Below are 13,272 nucleotides of genomic sequence, written 5' to 3' on the forward strand. Positions count from 1 at the left end.
TAAACAAAGATTAAACAAATAAATGCATTTCCTCTTATGTATCATTAAAAAACTATTGGATTTCATTTGGAGCATAATATTAGGGTTGTGAAAAATTATTTGAAAAGTCGAAAACTCAATCTGTAAAACAAGGTATTCGTTTCGATAGCCATAACGTTACGGATACTTGTTAGAATCATCTTAATGAATGAATTATTAATTTTCAATTGTTATAATTTATTCTTACTAATAATTATCAAAGATATTATTGATAAAAGAAATTATATCGGCATACGTGCCCATTTGAAATGGAGTGAATGAGTGAGTAATAAATTACGGAGGAAGTATATCTTATATTCCGTACTACATACTATGTATTCGTACATTATACTTAGTAACTTAAGACAAAAATGAGACCCTTTAGTATTTGGGCTCTTTATAAGCGCATAGGTTGCACCGGCCCGGCTTGAGATCCAATATAATTGACAGAGAGTAGTCATATAAGTTTATGAGCTATGACAAACATTATATGACCAATTTGCGCACAAAAAATTACGAATTATATATCTATAATGGCTCTATATAGTACTCTGTATTAAATATTCTTGAGTTTTTCTCCACTAATTACACAATTTGACTTCAAAACATCAGAATTAACATCAGAAACTACCTCTAAAATCTGATCAAGTGATCTATGATCACTTAATACAGAGGTATGTGACATCCCATTTATGTTAATGATCTTTAATGGTTGATTTCTCTCATTCACCCATTCAGATTGAACTGCTAGCAAGCTCAACAAATTCACCGTTCCATCCCCATCACCCCATATAATAGAAGGTTGCTTATCAAAACCCTTTGCATCATAGAACAAAGTCTCCGGTGTATCAACTCCGCTTCCAATTATGCAAGTGATTGGTACCTCAGGGGCTTTTAATTTTTCAACCATGGGTAGAACTCGAGTTTTATAGGGATGTACACCTTGCAAAAATCCAATATCAGTAAGAAATTTCGGTATGTCATTTGCAGTGTAATTAGTATTTGGGGTGATCACTAGGGACTTGGCATGTCCAAATATTCTAGGACATGGCATGAGCCATAAGTTACTTTCAGAGCTTCTTTGTTCTTCCCTTACTAACAATGGCTTGACTAATGGGACTCCTAGGGTGTACCCTGACGCGAAGGTGAGCATTTCTTGGACAGTCCCACCCCACGGCGTTGATAGTGCAATGAAGTGCTTGATGTATTTCTGTCTCCATGATAGGGTGTTACGTAAAAGAAGTTGGTGGACAAATAGGCCTCCTAAACTGTGGGATATAATTACCACTGGTTTTCCTCCATTCACTGCACTAGCATTTTCGATGAGATCTTTGAGGTCTTGAAGGTATTTGGAACCGACATGGCATGAACGGCCTTCTGGGGCTAAGCCATAGCGAAAATCATATGGAGCTCCAAAGAGGGTTTTGCTTTCAATGTATCCAATTCCTTCCAATGATTCTACAAGAGGTGCCATGTATCCTGAGATGAGCCTGTTCATGGTAGAATAACATGAGTTAATAAAGGCAATTAATTTAGCTAGAAAAATGTAGTTGTGATTACAGTGGCCTAAGCTGATCGCGAAAACTATGTACTAAGATATGGGAACATGGCAAGTTCATCCTCTTTTGACTATCCCACAAAAATCTTGTGTACATAGAAAATGTTTCAAACGAATGACATGGTATAGATAAAGAAATATAGAATAGAATATCATGCGGGAGATCAGACTTGGGAACATTACATCTAAAATATAACACAAATTACTAGTTTTACCAGCTCACTTATGGACTTCTCTTCTACTCTATGAACTTTACTTAAAAATGTTTATTAGGAGAAGTGTATTTGCCACTAGGACCTTAAATCCGAATCTGCTAAGCTATGCCCTCTAATCTAACAGCTATGAGTATGAGAAACAAAATCCTTATCCATTAAGCTCTGTCTAGATAGCCAAGATAGGAGTATTATTTGACACGGCCAGCAAGAAGGCATTTGAATGTTGATCTACAATAGCTTGGGACAACGACAATGGGGAGGGGACTGGAACCTAACTACTCAGAACTGATCCCCGAATCCGGATTAGCCTAAAGGGTGAATCGGATAAAACACCAACAAAAAAAAAAAAAAAAAAAAAAAACAATAGCTTGGTTCTTAATTCGAATCGCCACTCCAGTTGTAGTCTGAAATTCCAAATCATAGGCTAAAAGGGCAATATAGTTGGAATCATGAGGCGTCCTGTCCTGAAAGCAGAGGTATCCGCAGAAATTTTCCCATGGTTCGATTACAGTTGTGCATAACATTGCAATTTGTTAATAAAGGGTTCTGCCTAAAATTTGCAAATAAAGTTGTACATACCATTGCAAATAAAGTTGTGCATAACATTGCAGAAAAAACTTCGCAGTACCAAAATCTCTTCTAAAATTGGTGACAAATTAAGGCTAAATGAGCAAAGGCAGATTAGATAGAAAAGGATATCTATCCTTAAAATGGCACCACACCTAATACATCGATCTGAGGTATGCTCCTTACATTAATTCTCAATGATATTTTGGGATGATAAAAGCTATTAAAAACATATATTTCTGATCATTTATTCAACTTTACAAAATCATTCCTAGTCAAGAGCTAAATTAGCTAATGCCTCTACAACCTTTTAGTATGTTTTCTTTTATCGATAAACAAAAAGGAATGGAGGGAGTATCAGGCGCATTCAATCAAATTCGTCCCTCTCTTTTCTTCTAATCCTGGCAAATACAGGCATCCATGGGAGCATGTTATCTTGTTAGGGTTGGTGAGTGCACAGTGGAAACAAATTAAAGACGCAGAGATTGATAAGATAAGTAGGAGAAAGACAAAGGTAAAATAAGTAGTAGAGAATTGGACACACAATATTTAACGTGGAAAAAATTATCAAAAAACCCACGGACGACGAGCACTGAAAAATCCACTATATGAAAAATAGGAGAGTACAAGTATCACCCGTAATGTAGTAGGGTGAGTAATAGTACAATGATTTATAACTCTCACTATAATAACAAAACTCACAAAGGAGTATTACAAAGAATAGTGGATTAGTAATATAAGGAGATTGTATGCAAGGAGGATTAGTAGTAGTAGGAAGGCTTGTATTGAGAGTGCCTTGGTTTGTAATTGTATGTGTGTCTTGCATGCACCAATTGAAAGCACATATACTTATTTATACTTGTGCAATGGCGGTGGAGCCATGCAAGAAGTAAATGTCGGTTTGAACATGCTAGATTATTCTAGCATATTATAGATCATACTTTAAGAACATAATTTTAGAAAAATGAGCATTATTGTAGATTTTTCCATCCACCGACATTTGGTCAAAATATTGATACAATAATGGGCTTGTAAAATTTGGGCCACTATCCCAACAATCTCAACCTTGGACCAAATTTTTATGTGTACTCATCGTATGAAGCCCTAAGGGCATTATGCAGAGATGCCACTTAGAAAACCCAAACGAGTCTTGGGTTTATAAAACATGCTTGTACCCGTGTGATGAATGCTTTTATGCCAAACCGGGTTTGTGTATGAAGACCCTTGTAATACATATTGATTTTTATGTCGAATGGCCTTCATAATTTCACGAGCACCTTTGAATACTTTGAGTACTCCACCTTAAGCTGATATCTTACACCCTTTAGAATCAAGAGTGCCTAAAGAGATAATGTTATGCTTTAAATCAAGAACATACTGAACATTAGATAAAGTCCTGATCTTACCATCATGTGTCTTATTCGAACAAAGCCAGTGCCTTGAACTTTGCAACGAGATCCGTTGCCCATAGAAACAGATCTATTCTTTACCGGATAATCGATAAAGCGATCCTTTTGAGAAAAAATATGGTAGGCACAACCAGAATCAAGCACCCAATCATGATTTCTACTTCTTTGTGGAGAAGTAGCCAAAAGAACATTATCGGATTCTATATCACTAAAATCGGCTTCTGCAGTTTCCTTACCCTTTTTATCATTTTCTTCTTGTAGACACCCAAATGTGTCTCCCCAAAACCAAACCCAGTGATGAATACCTTTTGCGTCGAATCATAATCGAACGAGGTGAAAGTGTGAAGAGTCAAGTGTTGCGGTTAGTTTTTATTAAAATTCTTGCTTTCTGTTTTCAAAAACAACTCTATTTTATGAAAGCAGCCAATCTAGTTTATTTTGGTCCATGACAAGGGTCTAATAATAGTGTAGTTGGATGGGGCTTGCAAAGAGCTTTCCAACGATATATTATAAGCCCAATTCCGATGAATAATGAGGAAGTTATGGTCAAAATACTAAACTGGGCTCGGTTTGATCTTTACATGCGGCCCAACGATGTAGGGGAGGGCCCAATGTTAATTATTATTCCTAAAGTTATTAGAATTAATGATAGTTTTCTAGAATTCTCTAGAAGGTTCTCTTTAATCCTAATAGAATTAGAATTAATAATTATATTTTGATGAGTTTTATTTGGAATAAAATATTATTTTATGAAAAATACGATTTCAGTTTTTATACGGACTTTACAAATCGATTTTGATTGATAAGTGGACTCCGTGTTTGAAAGCGCGCAGGAATCCAGGCTGTTGCCAAACGACAGGACTGTCGCCACGCGACAGAGCTTGTTGCCAAGCGACAAGGTCGGTTTTGCAACGACAGCGTGGAGTTTTATTTCTTATCAAATTCTACTTATTTCCGGACTGTTTTATTATAAATAGGGTCCTAAACCTCCGTTTTTATTCATATAGAATTCGCAATCATCAACAATCATCTTTCTCTCTCTAAAGCTAGAAGCTTTCTCTCTCTATTCTTTTTCTAAACCTTCCCTCAAACACAATTCCGCATACACGAGATCTAGACACACCTAGCCAAGTTCGAAGTTGCCTTCGCCCTAGACGTGAAAGGTTATAATTTCTGAGCGTTTGGTCCCAAATCTCGATTTCAATTATTTAATTTGATTGTTTTGATTTATATTTTCCTTGAAGTTACTAACGCGTGTATTTTGTTATTGAGGCACGAGGCATCAAAGTATGTAATCTTATTGCTCTATTCTTGTAGAAAGCATGTTTCAATTTGTTTAATTCCTAGTATTATGTTAGGATGTTATTATTGCTTTCTAATATCATGTTTAGGGTGCCTTTTACTGTTTTCTAATATCATGTTAGTATCATGTTAGGGTTAAAGCTTTGATTTTTATTGCTTAGTGACATGATAGGGTTTGCTATTAATCTTGTTAGTATCATGCCTAGGATCTTGCTATTATTATGCTTTAGCGTTAACATGATTATTTTAATTATGATTGTTATTATGATAATTATTATGTTGCTTGGTATTTATTATTATTGTTATTGCTTGATCACGCCTTTTATGCATGTTTAAAGGGAATTTGTACTTGTAATCACGCTTAATAAGATAATTAATAATTTTGTTTAGGGCTAATATGATTATAATTCAAGTGATCGCCAATAATAGTTTTATCTGTGCATTAAGTTCAACCAACATAGATAAACAGGTTTAGGGTAAACCTATTGGTTGCATGCTAGTCAGAAAGCGCACATGAATACGAGAAGAATGAAGTAGAGGCCTATTTAGGGCAGGTTCAATTTCTTTTAGGTTGGATTTGACCTTCATCCCCGAACCCTATTTGGTTCAAGACCTTTTGGAGTTGACGATCTCCTGGATCGTTAAGGGGTGTAATCTTCACCTTGTGAACGGTTTACAAGTTCCTAAAACTTGTTGGTGACTCTTTTGCTCTAGCTTCCTTCCCTTTGGACACCACCATACTTAAGTGTATGATCACAGTGGGGTTCAAGCTTGGGGTTAATGGCTTGAAATATTCCCTACAGTTTTCTTTCGAGCTTTTTCTTCAAATTTCGGTAATTGAAAACATCGTGTCCATGCATCTTGCAATAATTGCAAAAATCCTTAGATTTTTGCCTATTAGATATGGCCTGATTATTGGTACTATTTTTTCCATGTGATCTCCCTCTTACATATGAGCCTTCAGCATTTTCATCAGTATGTACTTCAAGGTCAAACTTGTCTTTTGAGAGTAAATTTGAGTTTACATCCTCAAAAGAAAGAGAATCATTGCTACCATATAGCATGATTTCCTTGAAGTGCTTATATGAAGGCGGTAGGGAGACAATTAATAAGACGGACTTATCCTCATTTTCAATTTTAATATCTAGATTTTCTAGATCGATAATAATGGAATTAAATTCATTAAGATGAGATTAAATGGAAGTACCTTCGGCCATTCGAATGGTATAAAGCCTTTCCTTGAGACGGAGTTTGTTGGCAAGGCTTTTAGTCATGTAGTAAGACTCCAACTTTAACCATAATCCGGCTGATGTTTCCTCGTGAATGACCTCGCGCAGAACCTCCTTCATTAGACATAGTTGGATCGTGGACAATGCTTTTTCATCCAACACTTACCATTGCTCATCCGTCATAGTAGATGGCCTTTTGGACTTGCCATCAAGTGCCCGTTTTAATCCGTTTTGTGTGAGAACGACCTTCATTTGGATTCTCCAAATGCTGAAACTAATCTTGTCATCGAACTTATCAATCTCGAACTTCGTAAGCGAAGACATGTTTAATGTGTAAACACTCTAATCAACCTTTTGCTCTGATACCACTTGTTAGGGTTGGTTAGTGCACAGTGGAAGCAAATTAAAGATGTAGAGATTGATAAGATAAGTAGGAGAAAGATAAAGGTAAAATAAGTAGTAGAGAATTAGACACACTATTTAACGTGGGAAAAATTATCAAAAAACCCACGGACAACAAGCACTGAAAAATCCACTATATGAAAAATAGGAGAATACAAGTATCACCCGTAATGTAGTAGGGTGAGTAATAGTACAATGATTTATAACTCTCACTGTAATAACAAAACTCACAAAGGAGTATTACAAAGGATAGTGTATTAGTAATATAAGGAGATTGTATGCAAGAAGGATTAGTAGTAATAGTAGGAAGGCTTGTATTGAGAGTGGCTTGGTGTGTATTTGTATGTGTGTCTTGCATGCACCAATCGAAAGCACATATACTTATTTATACTTGTGCAATGGCGGTGGAGCCTTGCAAGAAGTAAATGTCGGTTTGAACATGCTAGGTTATTCTAGCAAATTGTAGATCATACTTTAAGAAGATAATTCTAGAAAAATGAGCATTATTGTAGATTTTTCCATCTACCGACATTTGCTCAAAATATTGATCCAATCATGGGCTTGTAAAATTTGGGCCACAATCCCAACATTATCCAAAAATAACCAAATTAGCTTGATTACATCAAGCTTTGCCTGATTAAGTACTAATCAGGTTTACTAATCAAGTCATCAACAATGGTGTCACCTTACTCTTAAATTAACGCATAAATAAGGTTGTCCTAAATCATCTTACAGCATACTTTCCATCAAACACAAACTTAGCTGATCCATCTAATTAAACAACATACTTAAATCAATTAAATTAATTAAATATTGATAAAAACCAATAAGCAACTCACTTGAGGTTGGGATCAAGGTAAGAAAGGGACTGAGTAGAACCAAAGTGTGGAACTCTAGTCTCAACCCCAGGAGCATTGAAGTAATCATCAGAAACAGGGTCATAATGCAACATCATCCTCTCAGCAAAACACTTTGTATAAGGAGCAAGAAGAACACTCGCGTCGAACCATATTCGATACCAACCATCTTTATCTTTGTGCAAAGGCCCTGGATATGCCCTGCATATAAGGCTCGACGGCTTGTATTTCGCGGTTAGCCGAGCTTCTAGCTGGTTGCCTCCACTCCCAGGGACTAGCACTATTGGGTGAAGGCTGATGCTGCTGCTTGCTATGCAGAGCATGTGTATCATTATAGTTATAGATATGGCATAGTAGTCGATGTTCGTTAAGTTGAAGAAGGATGGTGAAGAATGCTTCATTTGTTGTAGTGAAGTGAGGTGCAGTGTATGTTTCAGATTGGTTTACCAATGTAGTTTTGTGGGATTGGGTAATGTGTGGCAGAGAGTGTAGAAGTACCTAAGCTGGCTATTATTGGTACTCGTTAGTGGGATTGGTTACGTGGGCTTAGTTATTGAGTCCATGTAATGTTTTCCAATTTTCCCAAGAGAACTAGTCCAACTTATAGAGTGCTACAGTCATCTCTCTATTATACTTTCTCAGTTTTTTCTACTACACCCGTTTGTTTTATCACGTTTACCAATGCAAAACTTTCACGATTAATACCTTTAATTCTCCATAAGTAAAAATTATAAAAGTTATGTATTATGATAGTAATTATTGAGATGAATTTAAAAAGAGTCCACACAAATATGTTTTTCTTACATATTATTTTTCGAAAGACAGTCAAAAGAGGAATAGTGAAAGTATAAAACTAAAAAAGAACGGACGAAGCGGAGGGAAAGGAAATGTAGCGATGCTCCCCCTATAAATATAATACTCCGTAATACCTATTGTGACTTAATATTAATACAAGATGATTACAACTATAAGGACAATTAAGAAATTCAGAAGCTACAATTAAGGAATTGCAATTATGAAGCCATACCGTTTACTGCTTTGACTAATCACTTCCGATGCTAATTTCATCTGAGGAGTGTGATTAATCTAAGTAATTTAGTAGTAGTTGTGTCATAAGAAGGGATGACTAGTAGTAGTTGTGTCATAAGAAGGGATGACTTCCAAATGACTTTTAAATGTATCTTTATTAAAGTTCTAAGAGTCATAAATACTTCTAGTTATCAAACAAAAAAGGAAAAGGCATTACTATAGTTTCTCAATAACTAAACGTGGTATTTAACATGGAGAGCGAAACTGAGAGGAGCGAAAAACTTCTCGACTGAGGAAACTGATCAATTGAGAAATCCAATAAGAAATTTAAAAGAACACCGGAGAATTCTCCTCAGGAGAATCCTCATCGCCAAAATGTATCCAATGATACAGAAATGACTCAAGCGGAGATAGTACCAGTGACTATGCAACCTCCGAGACCTAGGGTTTCCTATAGCCATTTGACTAAAGGAAACATTGGAGATAGATCATTTGAAATTCAGAATGACATCTTGGTGGATGAAGGTGAATCAGATGATGATGTTCCTTTGGAATGTGATTCTGATGATGAAACTTGTCCAAACTTCTTGCTTACGAAGGAGGAGAAGGCGAGGCTGCGCAAACCATGGCAAAATGCTCTGATTATCAAATTATTTGATAAAAGGATGAGTTATGAAGTCTTTATTAAAAGGCTTCGATTGAAATGGAGTTTAAAGGGTGATATTACCCTAACTGATGTAGGGTTTGCATATTATATTGTGCGATTCACAAACATGGAGGATTACCATTTCGTTTTAACTCAAGGGCCATGGGTAATTGGGGATAGTTATTTAACTATTCGAAAGTGGGTGCCGAACTTCGTTACAGACAAGGCTCCGATCAAGTTCCTTACAGCGTTGGTACGGATACCACAACTATCTGTGGAATATTTTGATAAGAAATTCCTTCATCGAGTTGGATCGAAGATTGGATGAGTCATTAGTATTGATAGGAATACTGAGACGATGAGTAGAGGACAATATGTTCGATTCAGTATAGAAATAGACCTATCGAAGCCTCTCCTTTCCAAATTTCGCCTTAATGGAAGAGTTTGGAAGATTCAATATGAAGGTTTGAAGCAAATTTGCTTCAAATGTGGAAGACTAGGCCATAAGGAAAGTGAATGCATTAAGGAAGCTACCCTCGGTGACAGTGACAAGCAGCCAGTGAAACAAGGAAAGGTCCAAATTCCAAAACAACCTCCTAGGGTGAGACTTGAAGAAAGTGACCAGTTTGGGTCATGGATGTTGGTTCAACGGACAAATAGGAAGTATACTCCTTAGGGGAAAAGGGAAAGTGCCTAAGAAACAAGCAGAGGAAGCCAGAGTTAAATCGGGTCATGAAAAAGCTGGAGGGTCGAACAAAACTAAACCCTCAGACAGCCACACTGGTCATCAAGGGAATTCCAAATCTAATGCCCAAGCTTTAGCTGCTGGAAGCCAGAGTAAAAAGAATACTTGAGGAAATATTCAAGTTAAAGGTTCGAGATTTAATGTTCTTGAACAAGAGGATGCTATGGTAGAGGACTTGGACGTGAACCAAACCGATGACATAGTGCAAGTCACTAAGGCAACTTTGGACCGAAATCCTACTATTGGTAAAGAAGCAGAGGAAGTCAACTCTTTGACTTCAGGAAGTGGCAATATGCTGGAGGGAGCTATCAATTTAGGTGATCAGAGTAATTCCGGGGAAAAAGAATATTCTTTAGGTGGAGATTGCCATAATAACATGGAAGTAGACGAGGAAATTGATTCAGTTATCACATTGGGGACCCCAATGCAGGATATAGGAAATATTCACTAAGATATTAGTGCGAATAATTCTGATGCTAATCTTGGAAAAGATAATAGTCCAAAAACTATCTTTACCCCTTTTCAAGGACAGAAGGTTGATCATAGGAACAATAAGGAAAATTTTGATCCTATCATATCACACAACTTGGAAAATAATGATCTTGCCCCTTCAAATCTTACGCACCCCTCTCGAGTCATAGGCCAGGAACAATTATTCAGTATTGCTTTACACACCCCGACTGCCTTGAGGGAGCTGCCAGAAAATTCAAGTGAACATGAATCCTCTTCATCCACCGATTACTTTGGTGACCCAAATCCCCCCATCGTACTCGGCCCTAGTGGATTACCTGATGGATGGTCCAACTCTGACGGTGTCACATCCAATAGCAAACAAAGCCCAACTCCAAGTGAGCACATTTCTACCACCATCCCACAACCCTTCGGATATGCTGGCTACAATGCAGAATCCCATGGAAATTGCAGGTCCAATGAAAGCTCTGAGCGAGGCTTTCGTCTGGACCATGCCTAACATTCCTTTAAATGTGTTCGATAGATACCCAAATTTCCCAGGATTTAATATGTCTATTAAGATAATGATTTGGAATGTTCAAGGTGTTGGAAAAAAACTAGCTATAATTAGAGAGTTAGTTAGAATTAATGATCCGTCTATCCTAGTTTTGGTTGAAACTCACATTAGCGGAGACCAAGCGCAAAAGATATGTGACAAAATTGGTTATTCTGGTCAGTTTAGGGTCGATGCTCAAGGTTTCAGTGGAGGCATTTGGCTTTTCTGGAGAAAGGAATTAGTTGATGTGACGATTTTGGACAATCATACGCAACATATCACTGTTGAGATCAAGAAGAAGAAGGAGGACCCCTGGATGTTCTCCGCTATCTATGCTAGCCTAGATTCTGCTATGAGACGTGAGCTATGGAGTCAATTGGAGGCAATTGGAAGAGCTTATCATGGTCCTTGTATGCTAGCAGAGGATTTTAATGATACCTCTAGTATGTCTGAAAGAATAGGTAATGGTGGCTCGGAGATGGAAAAACGGTGCACAGACTTCTCGGATTGGATTAATTCCAATCACCTGATCGATTTGGGATGCTCAGGTCCAAAATTTACGTGGAGTAGAGGTCTGTTTCAAGCTACGTTCAAGGCTGCTAGGCTAGATAAGGGCCTAGCTAATGATGAGGGAGCAGTTCGCAATTTGCCAAAACTGACTTCTGACCACTGCCCTTTGTTGGTTAGTACTAACGGTTTTGCCCCTGTCCCTATTGCAATCAAACCGTTTAGATTCCAGGCTGCGTGGATCAAACATGAAAAATTTGAGGACTATGTGAATGCTACATGGGATACCACGGCTCCTTTGATGCCTTTTTAAAAAGAATTTGCTCATAAATTGAATTACTGGAACAAGGAACATTTTTACAATATTTTCCGAAAGAAATCGGAATTGTGGGCTCGACTTGAAGGCATTCAGCGAGCTTTGGCTAATGGAGCACCTATGCACATCCTCAAGTTGGAAGAAAATTTAAAAAAGCAATTGAATGATGTGTTTGAACAAGAAGAACTTTTGTGGTTCCAAAAATCCCGTGCTGAAGCTATTTGTGATGGGGATCGCAATACGAGATATTTTCACCTATCTACCATTATCTGTCGCCGAAGAAAAAGAATAGAAACTTTAGAAGACGAGAATGGTAATTGGATCACAGAGGCCTCACAAGTAAAAAAGATGGTGGTGGATTATTGGCACAATCTGTTTTCTGAAGAATCAAATGGGCCGGCCCAAACAAATTTGCTGCTGGACTATTTTCCTATGATGTCCAATGATGAATGGGACATTCTAACAAGGCCTTTTGCACCGTGTGAAATCCAAGCAGCCATCAAAGACATGGATCCATACAAGGCCGCAGGCCCAGATGGATTCCAAACCATCTTTTACCAAAAATTTTGGTCCTTGGTTAGCCCAAATGTGATCAGCACTTCTTTGGACATTTTAAAGGGCTGAATCTTCCCAGAGGGATTAACTGAGGCCTTCCTTGTTCTAATTCCGAAAACTGAAGTCCCTAGTAAGCCTAATCAATTTAGGCCAATTGGATTGTGCAATATTACATATAAGATTGTGACAAAGGTTTTGGTTAATCGACTTAAACCAGTGCTTCCTCATCTTATTTCCCCTACGCAGTGTAGTTTTGTGCCTCGACGCCAGATTACGGATAATATCATAATAGTGCAAGAGATGCTCCACACCATGAGACGCAAGCAAGGAAAAGTGGGTTACATGGCTGTTAAGATTGATTTCGAGAAGGCGTATGACAGGTTGAGATGGAGCTTTATCAGAGAATCTCTCTTAGAGCTTTGGCTTCCCCAAAATATTGTGGATTTAGTCATGATGTGCATTGAATCTACAAAATTAAGCATCTTATGGAACATTGAGCCTACTGAATATTTTTCACCTTCTCGTGGCATAAGACAAGGGGATCCATTATCCCCTTATATTTATGTCATTTGTATGGAGCGGCTAACTCATTTAATTGATCGAGAATGCAAATTTGGGGCATGGAAACCAGTGTGGGCTAGTGTTGGAGGGCCGGCCATTTCAAACCTAGCATTTGCCGATGATTTGATCTGATTATGTGAGGCGAGCTCGGATCAAGCTCAGCTCATGAAAAAGTGTCTAGATGACTTTTGTAATGCTTCTGGTAGTAAGGTTAGTGTGGAGAAAAGCAGAATTTATTTTTCTCACAACACTAATCTTGAGATTAGGGAAGCTATCTGCCAAGAATTAAGCATGGAAGCAACTGATGACTTTGGCAAATACCTTGGAGTCCCCACCATAAATGGACGAGT

At 37.5% G+C, this 13,272-nt stretch overlaps 3 protein-coding genes across 3 annotated transcripts; 2 read left to right on the top strand and 1 right to left on the bottom strand.

The window, feature by feature from the left end:
- Positions 1-378: 378 nt before the first annotated feature.
- Positions 379-8,018, bottom strand: LOC145590828 (lecithin-cholesterol acyltransferase-like 1). The gene is made up of 2 exons (XM_081647219.1): positions 7,540-8,018; positions 379-1,508 (listed from the first exon to the last, which is right to left on the bottom strand). Exons 1-2 carry the CDS (start codon positions 7,956-7,958, stop codon positions 575-577), a joined length of 1,353 nt encoding a protein of 450 aa, XP_081503345.1. The 5' UTR covers positions 7,959-8,018; the 3' UTR covers positions 379-574.
- A 963-nt stretch (positions 8,019-8,981) lies between these two features.
- LOC145592100 (uncharacterized) lies at positions 8,982-9,560 on the top strand. Its single transcript, XM_081648568.1, has one exon. It carries the CDS (start codon positions 8,982-8,984, stop codon positions 9,558-9,560), a length of 579 nt encoding a protein of 192 aa, XP_081504694.1.
- A 1,208-nt stretch (positions 9,561-10,768) lies between these two features.
- Positions 10,769-13,054, top strand: LOC145592102 (uncharacterized). Its single transcript, XM_081648569.1, has 3 exons — positions 10,769-11,665; positions 11,840-12,119; positions 12,441-13,054. The coding sequence occupies exons 1-3, from the start codon at positions 10,769-10,771 to the stop codon at positions 13,052-13,054; spliced, it is 1,791 nt and encodes a 596-aa protein (XP_081504695.1).
- Positions 13,055-13,272: the final 218 nt, after the last annotated feature.

This window comes from Chenopodium album, chromosome 18, assembly GCF_948465745.1.
Source record: "Chenopodium album chromosome 18, dcCheAlbu1.1, whole genome shotgun sequence".
In the NCBI taxonomy this organism is placed as follows: Eukaryota; Viridiplantae; Streptophyta; class Magnoliopsida; order Caryophyllales; family Amaranthaceae; genus Chenopodium; species Chenopodium album.

What these genes read in the sequence shown, in the direction of transcription:
- LOC145592102 (XM_081648569.1), top strand. Translation starts at nt 10,769, where the DNA reads ATGGATGGTCCAACTCTGACGGTGTCACATCCAATAGCAAACAAAGCC. An exon ending in CTGACCACTGCCCTTTGTTG is followed by an intron (nt 11,666 to 11,839) that starts GTTAGTACTAAC and finishes TACTGGAACAAG; the next exon opens with GAACATTTTTACAATATTTT. An exon ending in AACTTTAGAAGACGAGAATG is followed by an intron (nt 12,120 to 12,440) that starts GTAATTGGATCA and finishes GAATCTTCCCAG; the next exon opens with AGGGATTAACTGAGGCCTTC.
- LOC145592100 (XM_081648568.1), top strand. Translation starts at nt 8,982, where the DNA reads ATGACTCAAGCGGAGATAGTACCAGTGACTATGCAACCTCCGAGACCT.
- LOC145590828 (XM_081647219.1), bottom strand. Translation starts at nt 7,958, where the DNA reads ATGAAGCATTCTTCACCATCCTTCTTCAACTTAACGAACATCGACTAC. An exon ending in TACCTTGATCCCAACCTCAA is followed by an intron (nt 1,509 to 7,539) that starts GTGAGTTGCTTA and finishes TACCATGAACAG; the next exon opens with GCTCATCTCAGGATACATGG.